General features: G+C 44.0%; 1 protein-coding gene across 6 annotated transcripts in view; it reads right to left on the minus strand.

Moving 5' to 3' along the window:
- SEMA6A (semaphorin 6A) overlaps positions 1 to 22,159 on the minus strand; it is a 128,950-nt gene that overhangs the window by 59,865 nt on the left and 46,926 nt on the right. For all 6 annotated transcript variants that reach the window (XM_045204459.3, XM_045204456.3, XM_024571542.4 and 3 more), the window contains exon 2: positions 501 to 638. In XM_045204459.3, the coding sequence (XP_045060394.2) occupies positions 501 to 600 (100 nt within the window). In that variant the 5' untranslated portion in view covers positions 601 to 638. The remainder of the gene's footprint in view (positions 1 to 500; positions 639 to 22,159) is intronic.

A 22,159-nucleotide genomic window follows, 5' to 3' on the forward strand; every position in this document is an offset into this window, starting at 1 on the left:
AAACAGTTAAAATAGGCCCTCTGAATTAAAATTCACTCTACCTAAATTTAGCAATGATACAACTTCTAAATCTAAACAAAGTTAATTTTTGTCTCTAAAGTACTCCAAAGCAGTCTTACTGTTTTTCTGTTCTTGTAACAATATTCACATATTAACCACATATGATGAAAATGTGCAGTACTGGCAATCCCAAGCGGGAGTCATGGTCTCCCACAGCTGGTTTTCAGGCACGATCACGGCCGCCATGTCGTCACTGAGGCTTCATGAAGCCCCTGGGGGATGTTGCAAATGCCCCCACGCGTGTCCCGCAGCAACACTGAATGGAGTTAGGGAACAGGCATCTCGCCGATGTGACTGGACTTGAATGAGTTCTGCCCCCTACACAAACTGAAAGTGACTCATAAGACTTCCATTTCATTAAACTTTTAATTTCTATGTTTTCCTGGTTGATGCAGGCTGCAGTGTCCCCAAAGGGAGAGAGTGGGATTGTGGGTACTTACAGTTGCCATGCGAAATACTGATTGGCTCAGAATCTTCTGGGAAACCAGCCCCAGCAAAGTGTAGCAGTGTGAAATATAGCAGCAAGGCTTCTGACCTCATAGTAGTTCAGCGGGGAGACTTTATTTCTCTACTTCACCCTGCCAAAGAACAAAGAAGGATTTTTCTTCTTTTTTTTGCAAGTCAGCTTTATTCAACTCCATAAAATGAAATGGTCTTGAAGATAAGTTTAAGGGAAAAGAGGTCTCTGCTTCATATCATGTCCAGTGTGGATTCACTGATTATTGTGTTTTTCAGAAGGAAACTGCATCCACCCATTACCCAGTGCACCCTCCTTCCCCACGTATCCGAGTCCCTTTGCAAAGTTTCTCCCAAACATGTGATGCGGAGCCCTAGTTCCTTTGTCCTGAGCCTATAATAAATAGGCCATTGTAGGTGGCTATTTCAGTTACGAAACTACATTCCCCAAAATGTGGACAACTGAGGAAACATTTTTTTAAGGTGAATACATTTTCCTTCTCAGCAGGTTTACAGCAATATGACATCCCTCAGATGTGTTTTGTTTGGCCGGCCTAGGATCTTTCAAAAATTTGTAGTTGCCAGTATTGGAAAATTAGGAGATTTCTAAACTTCTTATATAAAAATCAAAATATCTTTCATATTGACTTACATGATACTTCGTCTCATTTGCACCCCTACCCCCAACACACGCAGATGTACCCCTATAACTGGTCCCGTTCACTTATTTCTATGACATGTTTGACCCCTTTATTGGGATTTTCACCCCTGGTTTATGTAATTCTACAGTGACCTTAGACACACATAAGACTGTATAATCTATGATTTAAAAAAAGTAAATGGCTCTTTCCAGGTTCGGAAGAATACTATAGGGAGAATCTGAAGCCATCCTGAAATGGTATTGTTGATTTTAAAAAAGCATATCTCTGTATATTTTAGTCTCATATACTACCTTGCAATGAAGTAGTAGTGAATAAAAATGCCAGATATACTGTTCTACCCATCTGTATTTTCCTAAAGATGCTCTTTATGTGCAGAAAGATTCTCCTAAATCTTAGAAGTAAAAGCCATTCCATCTAGAGCAGCTGGATACAGTGAAAAAAGACTATTAAAACAGCGAATACAGCATAAGTCTGAGGCATATTTCAAATAAGTGTTGATCTGTTGGGGAAATTAATGTAAAGTGAGGATATCTTTTCATCTCTCCAGAGCAGTAAAGCCTGAGAAGTAGCCTGCCAACGATGATCTTTTTTGAACAAAGCTTTCACATCAGTCCATCAGTCATTTAAGATTTGTGTGTAGAAAAGTCAAACTTAGTAACAAACTGCTAACTTATGCTTTTTAGATGCCACTTAATATAAGATACCTATGTCTCTCTTTTTCATGCCCAAAACATAGAAAGGAAAGAAGAAGCATTAACAAGTCCAGAGTGTTGCATTGCAACTTACAATTTTACAGACATAGCTGGGCCTTAATCATTTTTTCAGTTGAAAAGTGCAGCACATTAATTAACTTGCTGTATCTTGAAAATTAGAGAGGGGGGGGCTGAAAGAATAGCCTAAGTAATTTCGTATCTTCAGCTCTGATGTGTAGATTAAAATTAAACTTTAAAGGATTACTTGTTCAAAAGGGCGACCCATTACCAAGAGACATAACCATGTACTTACAGACAGGTTGGAAGCAACCCCTCGTTCACTCACTCACTCGCTCACTCACTCACTCACTCACTCTGCAGCTCTTCCTCTTCTGGAGAAGCTGGTCCCAGAGTGAAGAAGCTCTGAGGTGCCCGTATTTGCTTCTCATGGTTGCTGTTCAGTAAAACATTAAAGAGGTGAAATCAATAGTAAGAGTTAAGTAAGATATAAAGCAGACACTAGTCAGCTGTTACATCTTGGATGAGAAAGCATATGGAGAAGAGGAAGTGGCAACATTTACCAAGGGCTCAGCAGCTGGATACAGTGAAAAAAGACTATTAAAACAGCGAATACAGCATAAGTCTGAGGCATATTTCAAATAAGTGTTGATCTGTTGGGGAAATTAATGTAAAGTGAGGATATCTTTTCATCTCTCCAGAGCAGTAAAGCCTGAGAAGTAGCCTGCCAACGATGATCTTTTTTGAACAAAGCTTTCACATCAGTCCATCAGTCATTTAAGATTTGTGTGTAGAAAAGTCAAACTTAGTAACAAACTGCTAACTTATGCTTTTTAGATGCCACTTAATATAAGATACCTATGTCTCTCTTTTTCATGCCCAAAACATAGAAAGGAAAGAAGAAGCATTAACAAGTCCAGAGTGTTGCATTGCAACTTACAATTTTACAGACATAGCTGGGCCTTAATCATTTTTTCAGTTGAAAAGTGCAGCACATTAATTAACTTGCTGTATCTTGAAAATTAGAGAGGGGGGGGCTGAAAGAATAGCCTAAGTAATTTCGTATCTTCAGCTCTGATGTGTAGATTAAAATTAAACTTTAAAGGATTACTTGTTCAAAAGGGCGACCCATTACCAAGAGACATAACCATGTACTTACAGACAGGTTGGAAGCAACCCCTCGTTCACTCACTCACTCGCTCACTCACTCACTCACTCACTCTGCAGCTCTTCCTCTTCTGGAGAAGCTGGTCCCAGAGTGAAGAAGCTCTGAGGTGCCCGTATTTGCTTCTCATGGTTGCTGTTCAGTAAAACATTAAAGAGGTGAAATCAATAGTAAGAGTTAAGTAAGATATAAAGCAGACACTAGTCAGCTGTTACATCTTGGATGAGAAAGCATATGGAGAAGAGGAAGTGGCAACATTTACCAAGGGCTCAAGAGCAGTATTATGGGATTATACAGAGCCTGTTACCTCAGAGAGTTTGCAGCATGTAGTGGAAGGGGAGTGGAAGGATGATGGAGACTCAAAGGGCTGATTCTCGCTTCTTTAGAAAGCTTTGGAAATCATGCATACTTTTATAGATTAATTTTTCTTGACATGTCAAATGAACCTCTATCCTTCCACAATTACATTCATTTTTGCACAAATGTTCTACAAGCTAGTAAGACAGAGTCCTGCTATTTTATCATATTTCCCAATTGTATCTTTTTTCATCTTAAGATTGCATAGGTCAGATGCAACATTCTGAACCCCAGAGGCTGGCAGGAAGAGCACTGCATGCAGAAGAAATCTATTATGCAATTCAGTGGCTTCTCTTAATCCTTACACACGGCCAGCATCATGGCTGAGATGGGTTACTGAAGTATCTCCAGGTTTACAGTAGGGTTCTAGCCAGGAAAAATAGCTGTTTTAGGTGTCTTTCCATCATCATACCATCCGGTTGTTACCATGTACGTCACTTGGGTGAGTGTTCTGGCCATACCGGTTAGTCTTGGCCAGTCCACATGAACACGTGACAGTTTTCTCCAGCTGAGGTTTCGATATATTACTCTCTTCCTACACAACTTTGGGCTCTGACCACTGTAAATATATAGACAATATGTTTTCTTGTTGGAGTGATTACTTCGTGGAGAGGACCCAGTTCAGGCGCCCTGTCACCTTCCACCCTGCAGAGCGTGGGCTGGACCCCACCCCCACCCCAAGACCACAGCAGTGCAGGCTGGCACCGGCCAGGAGAACAAAAACGAACAAGAACGCTCCCCTGAGTTTCAAAACCTTGAGCTGGCTGGGCTGCTACAATTAAAGAGGTTATTTAAGTAATCTTTGAAACTTTAAAAGTGCTACCTAAAAGTACTTTTAGGCACCTGCAGACATGTCGGTTTCTCTCTGTGTGACTGTGCTTATGCAGGTGAAAGCAGCTACCCAGAAGAGGAGATAATGGGAAGACTGTCAACATGAGGATTCGAAGCAAGAGTAACTGACTTCGGAAGTAAGCTTATCACGCCTGAATCTCCCAGCGAATTGTCTCACCCGTCCACTATTCTTAGCCTGAAGAGCAATGCCCTTTTGTAAAGTACACCATTACCATACAGTTATAATCCTGCTCTTTCCTAACCCACAAAATTAGTGTAAAACCTTAAGAAAGTTCTTAATTTTAATAGGCATCTGTTGGTGAATTTATCAGATCTATTTGGGTTCATCTAAAATTAATTATACAACTTTACTCTGAATCAGATGGGTAGAGTCAGATGGGCAAGAACTGTTGACTTTCTACACACTCGGAGCCCAGACAAAAATTCCTCGTGCTGTAATTTTTAAGACCAAACTGAATGATAGAACCGTGATGCACAAATGATGTTGTGCCTGTTGACTGCCGTGAGCGAGCCGGACCTTGCAGGGTGCTAGTTGGCCGGGAAGCCAGCCTTCAGGTAGTGCAGATCGAGGACCAAGCGAAGGGGGCTCAAAAGGGGTCTGCTTGGAAATCCTGTGGCTGCATGTGTTGATCATTGTTTTAACACATCAAACATTTTCAGTAACTGGAGCTTCCACTCTACCCCCTCATACCCTTGTCACAGAGCAGGTCATTGTGACAGCAAAGCATTAGCAAAGCAAAGGGAATGCCGCTAGGATTGGAAATGATTATTAAGTCAGAGAATGAGGTCACATCGCCACATCTTACTTCCGATTAATCAGGTTAGTTTTATAAGAGCCACTTGGACTGGCTTCCCAAGCAGACTACCACTCGTGCTTATCCCAACACTAGCTCAGTTCTCTGCCCAAGCAGTCCCCCAAGTCCTGCTCTGGAAAATTTTACTTAGATTCACACAACTGGTAGGACTTAGCCAAGGGTGGCTCACAGAGAACAAAAAACCTGAATTAGTTGCTGATATGTAGGGGGCAGGGGGAAGGAGATTTAACATACAACTCCAGAGTTCTGGCTTCTTAAAAAAAAAAAAAATCGGAGACCTGGCTTTGCTAGCCAACATTACACGTGGCCAACACTCTGGGGCGAGCAGTGGCTGCCCAAAGCAGAGGGCTGGCCCTCTCCAGCTGGAAACATTCCCACCACTTTCCATGGTCTGAGGACACCTTTCTCACCCCCTTGACCTTACTGCCTGACCCCTGAAGGCTCTGAGGGCAACATTCATGCCACTCAGGAAGAGCACATCACCGTTGCTGCCTGAGGTATTCCGTTCGTCTTTGCCATCACCTGCAGGCTGCTGTGTCAGTCTTAGCAAGTGAATCTGGTGGGACCCAGTGTCTGTACAAACAGATGAATGGATGTTGCTTGTGTCGAAGACCCAGTTGGGCTGCTCCACCCTGTCTATGTGTCCAGCTGCAGCAAATAGTTCATTGGTGCGCTTGGACTTGGCTGTGTCAATATAATTTGTGTCTGACTTGGTACAACAACAGCATCTTCCAGAATATTGGCATCCAATGAACACTTTAATAATAAGTAGTAAAATGGTAAGAGAAATTATTTACCTGTAAACTAGTAAATACAAAATGCTCTTGATAAGTATGGCTTAGAAAGAAAAAGGAAATGAGAGCAGTGGTACTTTTTCTACGAGAAAATCAATACCATGTTTCAGTAACGCTCTTAAAAAGCACATTTCTACTGCCATCACAGGAAGTTTTAAAGGTAATCAGTAATTCACACTGCCCTTAATAGAAAGAAGAGCACGCTAATAGTGTGACCCCGGGCAAGTCATCTAGCCTCACTAGCTCCTACTTTGCTCCCCTGTACATTGAAAAAATATATAAAATGTAAAAGCCTCTGAAACTCCTCCAGGCTCTGAGACTGTAAAATTCTAGGTGGCTGTGCCCCCAGTGAAGAAGGGAGAGGGTATGTGACAGCAATTAGGGAGGACAGTACATGGAATGACCCTGAGCTAGGACACTCCATTGTAACTGATTTCCAAGGCCAGGGGCAGCACCTGGAGGTGCGGCGTTGAGTGGGAGGACTAGGGGTTGGAGCAGAGCGGGGCCTGGAGCTCCACGCATGGGCCGTGGAGTGGGGCTCTGGTGACGGCTGTCCCAGGCACTCTCTTGAGATTACAGCAGAGGTTGGGCAGTAAAAGCTCTGTGCACCTGGGTGAACGCTCTTTCTGAAGAGAACAGGGCTGGTTTTTCCTGCGCTTTTCCCTGCTTGCCCCCTAAACTGCATTAGGTTTGGAAACTAGGGGTCGTCAGTGTGTCGGTGAGTGGCACTGGGTGCGGCAAACGCGAGGGGTGCACCAGGCCCACTGCAGTGTCGCTGTCGGCAGGCTGCTCTCCGCACGGCGGGAAGGTGGGGCAGGTCCCTCAAGCTGGAGCAGAGAAGCTCCGGCAGGACGAACAATACCTTTGTTTCACCATCCGCTTTGAATTCAAGTCCCGCAAGTAGTCCCCACCTGGCCAAGAGACCACTGTCCTTACCATTTACTCACATTCCGAGTTTAGTTGGGTTTTACACTAAGGGTAACATTTTCATTTTTATTGCTTTCTGACCTGCTCATCTTTGCCTTTACAAGTCTCAGGTGAAATAGGTTTAAAAGCTCCTACATGAAATCAAACCATTGCTGATAAATACAGGGGAGCAGAGGGTAAAAACACGGGGTTTGAATTCCTCGGTTCTACTGACTAGCTGGGACTGTTGGCAAAATGCTCAAACTTCCTGACCTCAGTTCCCATTTCTGGAGTGGGTAAAATTATCTCCAGATTGTTAGTGAGATAATGGACATAAAAATTGTAGCCCTCAAAAAATGTCAGTTGAGATATTAAAAATTGTCCTTTAGTAGCTTTTCTTGGAATTCCTTAAGACATTCTCAGGTAGGCCCCAGGTCAGTAACTGGTGTTTTACTTCTTCAGTGGAAAAGCCCTCCCCTCTTCTCCTTCCCTCCCTCCCTCCTGGAGGTCACCAAGCTTCCTCTCTCTGGAGGTGGACAGCTGGAGAGGAAGGAGGGTCTGTCTCAGCGCGCGTAACTCATACTGTGTGGTTTTGAAAATGTGGATCGCAGTGCTCACACGAATGCAAAGGCAAATAGTGCTTTGGGAAATGGAGAGTGGATAGCGTGGAGGTGGAGGTTTATTGGGCACCTTCTGCGTATGAGCTAAATATGCAGATTAGGTAACATCACAGCAACCCGGGGAGGCGGGCCGTACCGCCTCCCTGTGCACACAAGGAAACCCAGGCTCAGAGAGGCTGAACGACACGTCCGGAGGGTACACAGTCAGTATTTGCAGCCCATCCATAAAAAGGGAAAGCCAGTATGCAAACCCAGGTCTGTGACACCAAACTTTACGTCCTTTCCAGTACATCAAAGAGCGGTGGATGAAAAGAAGGTTGGGAAGAGATGCGGGCATAAATGGAAACTGCTTTTAAGGTAATAGTTGAATACATGAGTAGTTGAGTCTGTGTTTACGTGGACAGAGTGGCTGAACGCCCCTAATGGCTTCCGTAATAAAAATCTATGAAAGGAGTACACAGTGGCTTGCAACCATGTAGGCACGCAAGGCTCATTCCACTTTATGGCCCTGTGATTGCAGGCTTCAGGTGATAGGAAAGATGCAAATGCTTCTAAACCACAGTTTTAGGAGGAATTGATTATCTCGTGACACCACTGTGTTAAGTGAAACCATTTGCCTGCTTACCACCTCCTTAATATTAATGTTTTCAAGTCAATACATCATAGAGAACGGTGTCTGTTATGAAGGCTAAGAACAAGGCAGCCTGCTTCACTAGCTGATACGATAAACCGATTTGGACACTCCTCAAATTGGTGTAAGAAACCTCTGCCCAGAGAGAGGAGGGGAGAGCGGGTGTTTGTGCAAAAAATCCAGCTTGCTGAATGTTGGAGACCTGTCTCACAGAGATCTGAACGCCTGATTATTCTCACAAAGGAACATTTCAAGAACCTGAGTGTTTAAACAGCCAGTGTCCTTCCCTGACCTAGACAGCTTTTTCCCAGGACTGTAGCATTAAGAGGATGCTGCTGTCTACAGGGTGCATAGCAGGGCCACAAAAGAATACTTTCCAAATGCAATTAGAAACAACTTGGACCCACTGATTTTGGTTGAAACCTTTACTGTGTACCCAGTCTTCAGGGACCTCGCTGGCCACCTGTTTGGTGATGCTGCATTAAGATACGAGGTCCATGCAAACGAGAAAAATAGCTCTAGCCTCTTCGTAAGGCATCTAGCTTTCTCTCCTCTTCTCAGCCATTAGCAGAGACATAAAAGGACCCATTTCAGAGGAAAGGGAAATGCCACGGACCTTAACTTCAACATGTTGTGGAGAGCGATGATGATGTTCAGTGGAGTATACTAACAAATATCGACTGTGTATAACTGATGTTCCATTTCGGATCTCAAACACTGTCACGAAGGAGCAAGAAAACAGGTGTGAATTTTGAAGTATATTTAGAAAGAATATTTTTGGAAAAATTAAGCTTGGTTGTAAACCTGTTATCATTTGAAGGGAGAAGGCAAGTCTTGTGTTTCAGGTGATTCTTTGATTCTTTGTTATGACAGTTTTCTTTCTACCAGCAACCCTCCCCCGCTTCCACCACACCCAGCACACACACACTCGAGTCAGTGCATTTAATGCATGCTGCTTGAGTGTTTCATACAACCTAGTGACTCTTTAGGCCTCTGCTGTTATAGTCGTGATGTTAGCAGGCCTGAACATACGGTGGCAAAAACTATCTTGATCTCAAAGAGCTGGCAATGATCCCTCCCCTGTTTACTGATGTCACACCCCAGCTTTTTGCCGCGTCCATCTTTTTCAACTTTTGTGATTTGCTGAACTTAAACATCTGCTCCAGAGGCAGAACCAAATACCCCCCTTTACTTTGCCGTTAAGGAAACGGAGGCCCTGAGAAGTCAGGTCGCTTGTGAAATGTGGCACAGTTCAAAAGTGGCAAAGCTAAGCAGCAATTCAGAACGCCTGACTCCTCCAGCCAGCTCTGTCCCCACATTATGCTGCTTTCAGAAAGAGAGCCAAGACTCATTCATTTCTCCTTGGCCTGCTGCCTGATGCTCATTACTTCCATTGCCTGATTTCCATCTTACTGATTCCCTGTTTTCTGCTGGGAGCCAGCTCTGTGCTAGATGCCGATACAGACAGAGATGGGAATAAAAGGTCCCGTGTGCCACCCCCCCACCCCACAAGACCTCACCATTTAGTAGGTGGGCCGGACATGCTCATGGTCCCAAAATAGAACACGAACGGACAATAATAACTTTTCAGAAAGAAATTAAAATCCTGTAGGGAAGAATGCTGCCTGGAGGTGAAGGTGTTGCCGAGATAAGTGGGCGGGATGATCAGTGAAGGCCTCTGGTTGGAGAAAGCCTTGGCAGACCGCATGATGGTTCATTATGGACTGTGGGGTTAGGAGCGGCAGGTAGGATCGAGACATGTCCGGTAGAAGGATGAGCTCAAGAGACTAGATTGTTACAATGAACAACTCCATGCCAACTGGATTTTCAGAAAGTCAGCTTGGACCATTTCACTTGTAATGGATGTATTTTTTCACTTCACCTAAAGTTTGTTTTAATAATTTTAACAAAACAAAGACCGTGTCTGCTTACTTCTTCCTTCTAAGAATATGGCAGAAGAAACGGGGGTGGGGCAGGAGTGTGAAGTAAAATCTCAGAATTTTCACTCATTCATTTGTTCATTCGAGGTACTGAGTTACTGTCACATTCCTCTCTCTAGGTTTCTGTGCATTTGCAATTTCATTAAAATGAAACAGAGGACAAAATAACACGCCCAAATTGAAGGCACTTTCCCCAGCCCTTAGACAGTTTAGAGTGACTTTAACTAGACGTCTTAGTGACTGGAGTTTTCCATGAACCTCTGTCAAAATCCTAAGCTGATTTTAACTAAAATAGAGCAGTCGCTGGCCTCTGACAGGATGCCTCCCCCTGATCATTTCTATTCTGTTTGTTCAATGTAGTTAATAGAAAACAGAGTCTCCTAGCCGTAACTCTCACCTCCCCGCTCCTCCCTCACCCTGGGATTGCTCGGGCTTAGATGGCTACAGCGATGTGCTCCTTCCCCCTTTTGGAACGGAAGCCGACCTCAGAATTGGCTCGGAGAGAAATAAAAACAACCTGCAAGTCTCTCCTCCTTTGAGCTCTGAGTAATAGCCTAAAATAACAGTATCACCAATCACAGATGATCGGAACTTTGAACCCTACAAGCTCTTATTGCTTTTTGGTAACAAGTCTCAACATCAGGATGTGAAAAACATTTCCTTGAACTAATCTTTTTGTATCAAGTTCTCTCTTGTTCCCTGCATGCCATTTTTCATTGCATTTCTTGTCTCTTTCAATGAGCTCTGATGCTCTCCCAGTACCCTGAAAGCCAAAAATAGAGTTTAAATTTGACTACAAGCTTCTAATTTTGTATCAAGAGACATAATATTGTAGAATCTGCTCCATAACAAAGCATGAGACAGCTGACTGGTGCTTATCATCAGTAAAATATCGATAAACTCGGCGCATTATTGTATGTATATCTAGACACATCCTGAACAAAAATGGGAGGGAAGCATTTTTCTCATATTCTTTAGGGAATGTATTTTATTTGTTAAAGAGGGGGGGCTGCTTTATGTCCCGATGAACCAGATAAAAATTGCAAATTCATACATTTAAACCCACTCAAATTTATTATTGAATTTGGTAGATCTTGCTAAGCTTTTCTGAAATTATTATCTTTATTAGATTTGTGTTGTTTACACATAAGGAGCTACTCATTAGGCTGGGCTGATTTACTTGAAGTAGCTATTGGTTTGAACTGGGGCGGAGGGAGCCTCTTCCCAGTCAGATCTAGGCATAGTACGCGCTAAAATGTTCGTTTGTTTTTAATGTGAAATCCTACCCTCAAAATTAATAACTTTTCCAAACATCCTGAAAATATGCTTCCTTAAGGCCAATGAGAGTAAATTCCAGGAAATTGTGGGTTTGTTTAAATATCTTTACCACTTAACGACTTGATTCCCTACATAGGTGACGTAAAGGTCACCATACAGACACAGGTTTACAGACCCATTCCTAGAGATGAAGGTGGTCAGCATCTGGATGAACTATTTTGGTGGTAGCGGTTGCTTTTCATTAAATCTGCCTCACGTCTCCTTAAGGTTAAAAGAAAAACAAAATTCGCTTTCCTCTGTTCCTTCTAAACGTGGATGAAGCGCATCGGTTTTGGAAATACAGGTACACAATCCCTCATTTGCAATCACGAAAAACAAAAGCAAACCCCAAAACCTGAAAACCAGATTTTTCAATTCATAAAACTTGACCTGAACTGGCATGAAACCATTTATAGTCTTTTTTTAAAAAAAATCCAACTCTTGTTTTTACACAACTCTAAGGATATTTATACATATTTATACATTTTGCCACAAAAATATTAATGGGCCTGATTACTGGGTGCTGCCCCCACAGGGATACATGTCCCATGTTACTCTTCTGAAGTCTGAAAAACTTAACACTCTGAAACACATCTGTTCAGAGAAGAGACCGCAGAACTTTACTCCTCCGTCCCTGAAGAGATTAAAGACAGGGTAGAAAAAGAGGGGAAAGGAGAGCCTCTAGAGCAGAATTCCCAGCACTGAACCCAGAAGCTCTCTGATTATCCCACGGTATATCGTGAGATTCTCACAGAATTTAAAAAATGTAATCTGATTTAATTTTTTTTTAATGTATATCCTATTATCCTTTACTTGCAAGAATAATTCAGAGATTAGGAATTGCTGACTGAGTCATCTAGTCTTAATTTCCTGTTTTGTGCTCATAATAACAGGGCTCGCTCAGGCCCGTGTCCATACCAGGGACTGGCAAGGACACACTTCTACAGAATGGGGGATGCTCACCAGCAGAGGTGATGCTGGTGAAGATGGTCTCAAGCCTCTGGTGGGTGAGCAGTGGCACCCAGCAACAGCACAGTGCCTGCCTCACCCAGTGCAGCACCCCCAGCCCCAGCCCACTTCGTGTCTCCTCCCATCTGACAGCCAACTGCAGCTGGATCGGCCCCTTCTTCTCTCTGTGTTAAATGTGTTGGTGCCACGGGCTTTCCGTGCAGTTGGTGGTGGTGGTTTCTCCAAAGGAAAGTCCATGATGTCTGCAGCCTGTAATCTTTCTCTTCCCCAAGAAGTGAGCCCGGGAATGGTTTTGTCCAGCCCCCACCCTCAGAGGGAATTGTCACCTGGCAGTGCCTGCCCCTGCTTTGTTCTAAGTACCTGCCTTGAATTTTCAAATGCCTGCAACTTTCTTTTCATAGTTAATACAGAAAGTTGAAGGATTAAGTAATAAAATGAAGAATTTGTATCTCCAGACTAATGTGGGAAGGCAGCGGCTGTCTTGGGGGCGGCCGGGTAGGGGGACATACTGCCTCCCCTTCCTCTCTGAGGGGCCCCTGCGCACGCTGTGCCCCTGCTGCGTTTCTCACGGGACGGACACGGGCGCCAGGCATAATGGCAGCCGGTTCGGACTCTGAGATAGAGTGCAGGCAAATGGTTAGGAGCGGCAATCCAAATTATCTGGAGGGAAAACAGCGCGGGGATATTACCAATTAACCCCTGAATCTAAAGATAAATAAATAAATAACTCACAGTCCCCCTAATTAATAGCATAGCAGGCAATCACTGTAATTACAGTGTCTGCAAGAGAGACCAGAATCAGGAGGAGAAAGTGAAATTATCCAATAAGCTTGAGTGTGACAGGCAGAAACCAAATCAAAGTGCTGAGGGTCAGACGAACGAGAGGCAATAAATCAGAGAGAAAGCGAGTGTGAGACCCATGCCCAGGCCACCCTGGGAGAGCAGAGGTCCCTGAACACATGTGCTCACCCTTCCTGGGGAGGAAATGGAGGCACAGGAAAGGCATAAATGGCTCTGAAAGCCACTCATAGCCTGGTTGTTGGGAAGCCCAGAGGTCCACCTGGGTCATGCAGGCTGTCACTGGAAAGGACACAGAGGTCTGCACAGCGAGACGGAAGAGGCACAGCTATGGACCACGTGGGGAGGGAATGGTGCCTGAACTCCCTTTCAGGTGGCACAGGCCCCCAGCGATGTTCTTCCTGTTCAGTTAACACAGTCTTCATCGCTCCAGAGAGTAAAACAAGAAAAGTCATTCTGAACTGTTATGCAAGAATAAGCAGACGTGTTCTTCACGCACCTATTTAATCAGCCCTTGCCAGCAACACTACGACATGCAAGAGGGCTGAGGCTCGTCCAGAATCTTCAATGAGGAGAGAGCGAGATGCTGTGTGGCACCTGAGCGCAGATCACCCAAGCTCGGGCCCTGCCTCGCCACCTGAAAATGAGGGACCTAAGAACACCTCCTCCTCCCTCACACAGAAGGTGTATTTGCAGGCTAAGAGTCATTAGTAACTTTTCCCTTTGTGGCAAGTAATTTCATTCAAAAGGACCGTAGCTTTTGCACATCATGAGTTATTACTACTCTGATGTTTTGGCAGTCACCAGTAAGAACACGAGACATGAGAAAATTTCGTACAAGTGTGTAAGCATTGAGAGAGAACGTAATAATTTTCATTGTTCAATAAAATAAGAAACTGTCTTTGTTAGTAGTTTGCCTTCACTTGTTCACTCATCCATTCATTCACCCAAGAAGTGGCTGAGTCCAGTCAGTGCAAGCTGACGCTGTGCGGGATCCCGAGGCCATGGCTTTGTCACGGGTTCTGTGCCTGTGGAGAGCCCCCAGACCGCGGTGGGGCATAGTATCGGAGCAGCTAGCTATGACAAAGTAGGAAGCAATGTAAACATCAGAGGAAATACTCTAGGAGTTTAGAGGACTGAGAGATAACATCCAGATATTGATTCTACAACCCAAACACGTCAGATCTGTCCGCTTCTCTACGAGCTAGCTGCTACCTGTGACGGTCCAATCCACCATCAGCACCTGCGTGGATAAAAGCGGTAGCTTCCTAATTAGTTTCCCTAATTCCACTTGGCCCTCCTTCCATTTAATCTCCCCAGAGCAGCTGATGGTCTTTTTAGAAACATAGATCAGATTGTGTCCTCTCTTTCAAAAGCTCTCAAGTGGCTTCTTACTGCATTTACAACAAAGCTGAAACCAGCTATCCTGGGTGCAAAATGGGCCAGCTACTTCCTGCCCCTCTCTCGCTCCCATCCGCCACTTCCCACTCTGCTCCAGCCCCGCAGCCTGGTGTTCCTCAGACACACAGCTCTCACTCCTGCCTTGTGGACTTGCTGCTCCCTCTCCTTGGCATGATCTCCAGTCTTCACATAGCTGGCTCACTGTCGTCATTCAGAATGCAGTTAAAATGTCACTTCCTTGAACAGGCCTTCCCTGACCCACAAGCAACCCAATCAATGCCTTTTTTTTTTTTTTCCTCATCACGTTATTCTCAATTTCTGTGATGGATTTGTCACTTGTTGTTATATTCTCGTTAGCTTTTGTCTGTCCCCCCAACCCCCAATTAGAATGTAAGCTCTGAATGGGTAAGTTTGTCTTGTGAATCACTGTATCGCCATGTTCTGGAACAAAGCTTACTACACAATGAATTCCCAACAAATACTGAATAACGAATAAGTGTTACACGGAGAAAGCACATCAGAACAGTTTCTGACAAATCAGTGTTAAAACAGAGAAGAGCAGCAACGCAAGGGGCAAAGGTAGGCATTTCCAGATATATGAAGAGAAACCTGGAAGCCCTTTATGGGGGTAAAACTAAGATCAATAGGCAGAACTATAAGGAGATAATTTCTGCTAAAAATAAGGAGGAATTTTCTAGTAGTCCCAGTAACACAAACATGGGCTGGCCCACCTCCTATGGGGATGGGAGGCTGGATGAGTGCTGGGGGGGAAGAAAGGTTGTCCATGGGAGTCAGACACTGGATGTGGGACGACACTGGACAGTGTTTAAGGCTCTCGTGGAGAGCAGGACTGCGTGTGACTTTTGGGCCCCCTAGCAAGTCCTTCCTCCCACATGGTGAGGGAACACTGCTTCGTGGAAGAAACCAGAGACGGACTAGCAAAATCCTGCTGTTGACTCGAGCTCTTGCTGGAAGTGGCCTCTACAGCTCCACTGACGAAATAATATGCCTGGAATCAGAGGACTCAAGAGAAAGTCCTAGGGCTTTGGCCGGGTCTCATTCATTGACGATCCCAGTGTGACGGGCTTGGGTAGGTGATGGTCAGTAGCCAAAAAACACATGCAAAGAGAGAGACGGTCATAACCAAATGAGCACCAAAAGTCTCCAAATGAGACTCTTTGGAGTGTGAACATATCGCATACACCCTGTCCTGCCTCTTCTCATCTCTGCAAGGCTCAGAGAAGGTATTCAAACGTGAAGTACAAAGTTAAGCTCTGGTGTGTGGCCTTCCTGGGGATGAATGTCATCCACTGGCTTGTTACAAAGGTCCACTTGCCAATGACTACAGACCCCAAGAGATGATTTAACTGTGCTCTTGTCTCAAATCCCTTCCCAGTGACTCATAACTTTCTCCTGACACCACAACAGCTGGGCCAGCCAGCTGGATAAAAGACATACAGATGTTGCTGGCTGGAGCTGGAGGGGCTGTGGGGCCCTCATCTGCACAATCAGCCCAGGATGCCTCAGGGGGCTGCAGAGTGTGGGTGTTCCCCACTTTGCAGACAAGACATGGGTGGGGCCGTCTGCTTCGTCAGGGGCTGTCTCTCATACCTCTGTCTTCGAGCAGAGAGTGCTGTAGCTCCTCTTCTCATGCAACTCAGAGAAGTTTTGTTTCTTTTGGGACTATCAAATCCTTGAGCTAGCCCATCTGGAAGAAGGTATGAGCGATAGTACTCTGGCCAGAATGTACCACCCGTCCAGAGGTCTGGGCTTAAAGCGGCCCTCAGATCGGAGAACGTGTGAAAGAAAGCCCGAGGTGTTCTAGGAGGGAGGGCGGGGAGGGGCAAGAAAGAGACGCTCTTCGTTTCTGAGGAAAGGATTTAAAACAAAGACACAAATTTAGATTCTTTGATTATACACCAAAATATGAAATACATACATGTGAAGACCTCATTAAAAATGCCTTGCTTAGGCAACATCTTGTGCGTTGAAGGTGCTTGTTAAATATTTGTTCGTTTTGATTCAAGTGGCTTTGAGTATTTTTGAGTACCAGCGCACTGAGTTCTCCAGTGATTGTAAAAGGGGCATTTTTTTAATGAGTGTTGAAATATAAACCAAGACTGATTTTTAAAAAAGTATTTTGAATATGTTAAGCCCATTGTACAAGCAACTAGTAACATTGGGTGTCTCCAAGGGAGGAGGACTGGAGGTCAGATGTAGAAAAGAAACTCACTTTTTATGTTGTACTTTTATGTTTTTTCCTTGTGCATGTGTTTAATTTTTGGAATAAAGCAAAACATTTTTTTTAAAAAAAAAATCTGTGTCTCCAGAGGCAAACCTGGGACTCAGACCTACTGATATCTGCCAATTCCTACAATTTCCCCAGGATCCTGTCCCTTCACAAGATGTCCAGCCAGTGGAAATGGCCTGGAATACAGGATGAGAGTGAGGGACATTTGTGGATACTGGAGTGTCAGTAGTGATTAGTTTGTCTGTGACGCAGACGGATATATATGATAGCTGGTAGTTTGTACAGTATTATAAACCCACCTGTATGCCATATGAATGGCTGCCTAATTTTTTAGCTGTCAAATAAAAATGTAACAGACTCAGAAAGCCAGGGCGCAGTGAAGTCAAATACAAAGATCAGATGAGCTCAAAGCAAATACCCTTCATATTTTTATTTTATTTTCCATAACCAAGATCCCAATGCTGTGCATGAGAACCTTTTTTCTTCTGTTCACGTGTTCATTTCTGGGCAGACTCCTGGCGCCCTGTTCTTGGCTGTCACCTTCCAAGGCAAAGGAAGGCCAAAGGCTGCTTCTGAAGCATCCCCAAAGTATGTCTCACTTTTTAGAAGCTGAATGGCTATTCCTTTCTGGGATGGTCACCTTAGACTATCCCAGAATGACTGGGCCCAGAGAAGAGGGGACAGTGACTAAGCTGGAGAGAAGACCAGACTTTATCGGAAAAGCGAAGAGGGTTGAGTGGAGAGGCACCTACTGTATGGGACATGATGGATAGAAGGTATCCTTCGCCCTATCCCAGCACCTTTTTCTGGGAGGCGAGCGACCAGTGAGTGTCTCCTCCTTTCTCGTCTTTTCACTCGTTTATTCAGCCAACACTGAGCTAGATGCTGCGAGGGTGGTGAAGGCTTAATTCTCCTAACTCACTGCCCCTTCCTTCCAGAGTCCACCGCAGCTACTTTGAAGTTGTTTCTCTCACCAACTGGGTCACAGTAGGCTCCTCTCCTTGGGGCTCAGATTCTCTCACTGGGGTGAGAGACAGTAGTTTCCGATTCCAATTTTAACTCCAACTTGAGCCTTGGAGGCAAGTGCGGCCCATGGGAACACACGTGTTCCCTTTTCGTCACCGCACCAGTACACGCTGCTCTGTCCACCGCCAGATGCAAAACTGTACCTACTGTGAGTACGAACCAGTGGTTTCCGACTTGCCTGCACATTGGAATCGCCTGGAGAGCTTGAAAAATTACGGATGCAGGTGTCCACACACAGATTCAAGCCCGCCAGGTGATTCTTGTGAGCAGACAAGCTTGGGAACTGCTGATATAAACACAAGTAGTATCCAAATTACAATCCTAATCCCTTCCATTTCGATGCCTGCAGCTATAGCCAGGGATAATTAATCATGATTCAGAAAAACTTGTATTTGTGCCAGCTGCATGGAGTGGCTTTTAAAACCTCTAAGTTTATTTTGTGCCCACCTACCCTCATGCCAAACCACTAACAAAATAGAAATTAATCTGTGAAAAATTACAGGGAGCCATGCAGAAACTTCTTTTCTAGCATGCAGCTTGCAGAATCTCTTCAATGTAAACACAGACAATAGGAATGCTGCGTTTCATGACAGAAGTGAAATAAAGCAGACCTAATTAACCCGCCGCGATGCTGTGGGGGACAGCCCGCGTGGACGCTGCCTCAGGAAGCCTATCTCGCAGCTTTATCAGAAACGGGTTTCTCCTCAACCGTGCTCTGGTAACTGGGGGGATATAAATTTTGATCACTGATTGCTGCATTGTTAGTAACGGACTATACATCATCAGTAGCTGGTCACCAGTGTCAGCCCAGACTTAATTATCTCAGCGGAAGAGAAAGTAACCCCATGAAAGAACTGTTTTCCAATTAAAGCGGCATAGAATATGTGATTTGTCTCTCTGGTGATATCCAGTTCATATTCCTTTTCATGCTATTAGTATTGTCTTCTTTTCCTCATTACAAGCTCAGAGTCGTGAATCTTGGGCTCCCTAACAAGAAACACATAAATACCAGGAGGGCAGCTGTCAGACCTTGAAAAAAAAAAATCATGAACAGTCACCACCAAAAACACAACAGTAATTACAGAGTTTCCAGGAGAAAATGCTGCAGCTAAGGTTAAAGACACCTTTCAATGTAACCATTTATTTTCACGGGTTCTTAACCTTCTATAGAATGTGTGTGACTACGTGTCCATACTCACACACTTCATTTGTAGAAGGTATTCTTTAGGGGTCGGATATTCTATGCTTCGTCTTAGCTATCGCTTCAATGACAAGGGAAACATATTCTACTAGTACAAGAAAAAGGGTTTTGAGTAAAGACCTAGGCAATGCTGTGTCTCCACTCCTCTTCCTTATCTTATTTGTTCTGACTGCTGTTAGTAAATTTGTCCCCCCTGAAAGTCTGCCCCTGTGCCTGTCCAGGCGATTCTTTATCCAGGGAGCAAGTACAAAAGTTTGTCTTCTCTGCGACTGAGTTGACCCCGGCCACGTTGTAAACACAGGCTGTGAAGTCTGGATTGCTTCCAAAAATATTTCCTGAGCATCTACTGTGCGGCAGACATGTCTCCTCAGGGAACAAAAGAAGTGGGTCCCTGCTTCCATGTTTCCATTCTGGTGGGTTTCCATCCCATTCCTTCCCTTAGTGGCCAAGTGGCCCTAGGTTAGTTTTCCAATTTGTGCATTGTTCTCATTCTCAGAAGATGGTAACTGCAGTCTGGTGTTTAACTGTTTAACCGAAATTCCATGGACATCTAAATGACTCCTTTGGGGGGAGTGAGGGTTGCACTTTTTATGATGTAATTTTAGGGCCATGTGGAGGTAAAAAGGAGAGACAGCCTCTGGTCACTGGTGTTAGCCTTATCTCCTTGGTTCCTATCTCTCTTCCCATCTCCACTGCAAACACCTCAAAGAGAGGCGCTCTTTCACTTCTACTTATTTTCGGCAATTCAAATCGAGTATTTATTAGTCTCTTGATGAGCAAGCCAGTGTCTCCGGCACTGTGGCTGGAAGAAAACTGAGGGGGTGGCAGATGTACAGGAACTTGGGAAGGAAGCAGCACTCTGGAACCGCTTTGGCATCTTCTCACCTAGCAGCCCTCGGCGAGCAGCCTGCCCACACACCTTGCTCTTCCTGCCCGCTGCCTGGGATGAACAGGGCACACCAGGGATTTGGTAACAGTAAGGACGAGAATTTCTCACCATCAGTTGAATTGGAGGAGTCTGTAAGAATGGCTCTTACTGGATTTCTTTGCTTTCTTCTCTTCCTCCGATCCTTTGTGTCTTGCACTGTGCTGCACTGACCCAGGGTTTTCGAGGTGCTGTCCCCCACCGCCACCCCACCTCTGTATCCCATTCCTTTTCCCGCCTTGGGACTCCCACTCTCCCCTTAAGACACTATTCAAACATCATCTTCTCAGTGGGGTTTTCCCTGATGCCCACTGACAGTTTATCACTAATGTCTCTCCTTTCTTCCACATGAAAGAGCTCTATCATAACAATCAGATTGACATTATTTGTTTACTAATCTGCCCACACCACTAGACAGTGGACCTGGAAAAGACTAACAAATGTTTGGTGGATAAATAAATGGATCAATGAATGAAAAACTGAATACACAATCTTTGTCCTCAGAGAATGTACCATTTATGGGGGAGACAGATATGTCGATAACAAACTGTAAGATAAAGTATCAATATATATGCACTACAAGAAAAATGCTACACATTCTCAGTTTTAATTTTTCCAGAAAGGTGTAGATTTACTAACATAGTTCACTTCTAAATGGACTGGAACCTTGAAACAGTTGCTACAGATTGCACCAGACTTTCTTTTTAAAAGGCCTTGCTGCTAGCTGGCCTCAGAAACTCTATTATGTATACCCTCCCTGGTAATGCACAGCAGACTGACACAGCATTTGCCTTTGTACTTGCAAATGCAGGCTCTTGAAATATACATGAAATGCAAGACACTGGTATTCACAGAGTAACATGAACACCTCCATATTCTATGAAATCCCTGACCTAGTTACATTGCTGAAAGCATAGCTTAAGTGCATGTAATGCCCAGCACATGGAAGGAATTGTTATCTCGAGAAAAGTAAATTTTGCATTCCCCAAGTTCTGTATTATTAAATCTGTGACCTTAATATTGCATTGGAGTAAATTTTTTATTCAATTATGTGGACAATGAAATAAGGACTGAGAAAGATGTAGTTGGCCCAGTTTCCCCTGGGTGTGAAGATTACATTTATTTTATCTACTTCTGACAATAAAGTTTAAATTTTCACTTAAAGCTCCTACCAGCAAAATATCAATTCAAACAGAGGTGAATTCTTCACAGTCATACTTGGCTTTAAAGATTTTGTCATCAGAACTAAGTAATTGAACAATTTCTTCCCTAAACATGGGTGGAGTTGGATCTTACAAAAATGCTAGATAAGGAAAATTGGATGTGGCCAAAAGATGATTATTGCCAAATTAAACTAACGGATGTTGGGCTTGCTAAAATAAACTGTTTCTAATGATTTAATACAAGGAAATATATGGGTTTTTTAATTACATGTAGGGGAATATTTACTACCTAAGAAGTTTGAGGAAGTGATCTTTTATACCCAATAGGCCGTGAAAGATGAAATTATAAATGAGGTTGGAGAAGGAATCTTATCCATCTCCCTCCAAAGAACTGATGTCCTAGCTATGTGCTAGGAGAAAGGGCTAGGTCCCATACACTGGTTCGTGTGTTTTTGTCAAACCACTTGATTTTAATGACATCTAATTATTAGTCTTAAGGCAGAGTTAACAGAATGGCATGAAAGTCAGTAAGAACTTTTAGTTAAAAGTCAACTCAGAGACCACAAAACCTTAGATAAGATTAAATTTTAACATCCAAACAGCTCTCAACTAATCTCTCTAACAGGCTGAAGTCCAACTCAAGTGCCATTAATTTAATAACACTCAAATCTAAACACCATAAAGCAAAAGCTTATTAAAAATGAACAAAGAGGCAACTCGGGACCAAAAAAGGGACGGGGGAAGGGAAATGCAGACTTTTCTCTAGCAGCTCCTCGCAGGATATACACTGCAGACATAATTTCCTTCAGGTCGTGTCATTTAAGTGAATCTAGCTGTAAAGCAATGTACACTGCCAGGATCACTAGAGGTTAAATACCTCATCAACAAATGTGCATCCCTTGCTGGGGGCTTCCTTTTCCTTTCTTCATTTCCTTTCTTCCCTTTATGTGATTACCACTTTACGCGACACTACTTTATGTGATTAATACAGCACACAATCTCTTTCTCATTTTCCAGCCTCATCCTTTGAAACCCAAAAGTGTGTAACAAGCCTTCCTAAACTTCCCGCCACGTTTCTCCCTTGCTGGCGACTGTAATGTGGACTTCTGGCAGCGCCCAGTTTAAGGAGAGCACCTCCAC

Source organism: Desmodus rotundus, chromosome 1 (assembly GCF_022682495.2).
Source record: "Desmodus rotundus isolate HL8 chromosome 1, HLdesRot8A.1, whole genome shotgun sequence".
NCBI lineage: Eukaryota > Metazoa > Chordata > Mammalia > Chiroptera > Phyllostomidae > Desmodus > Desmodus rotundus.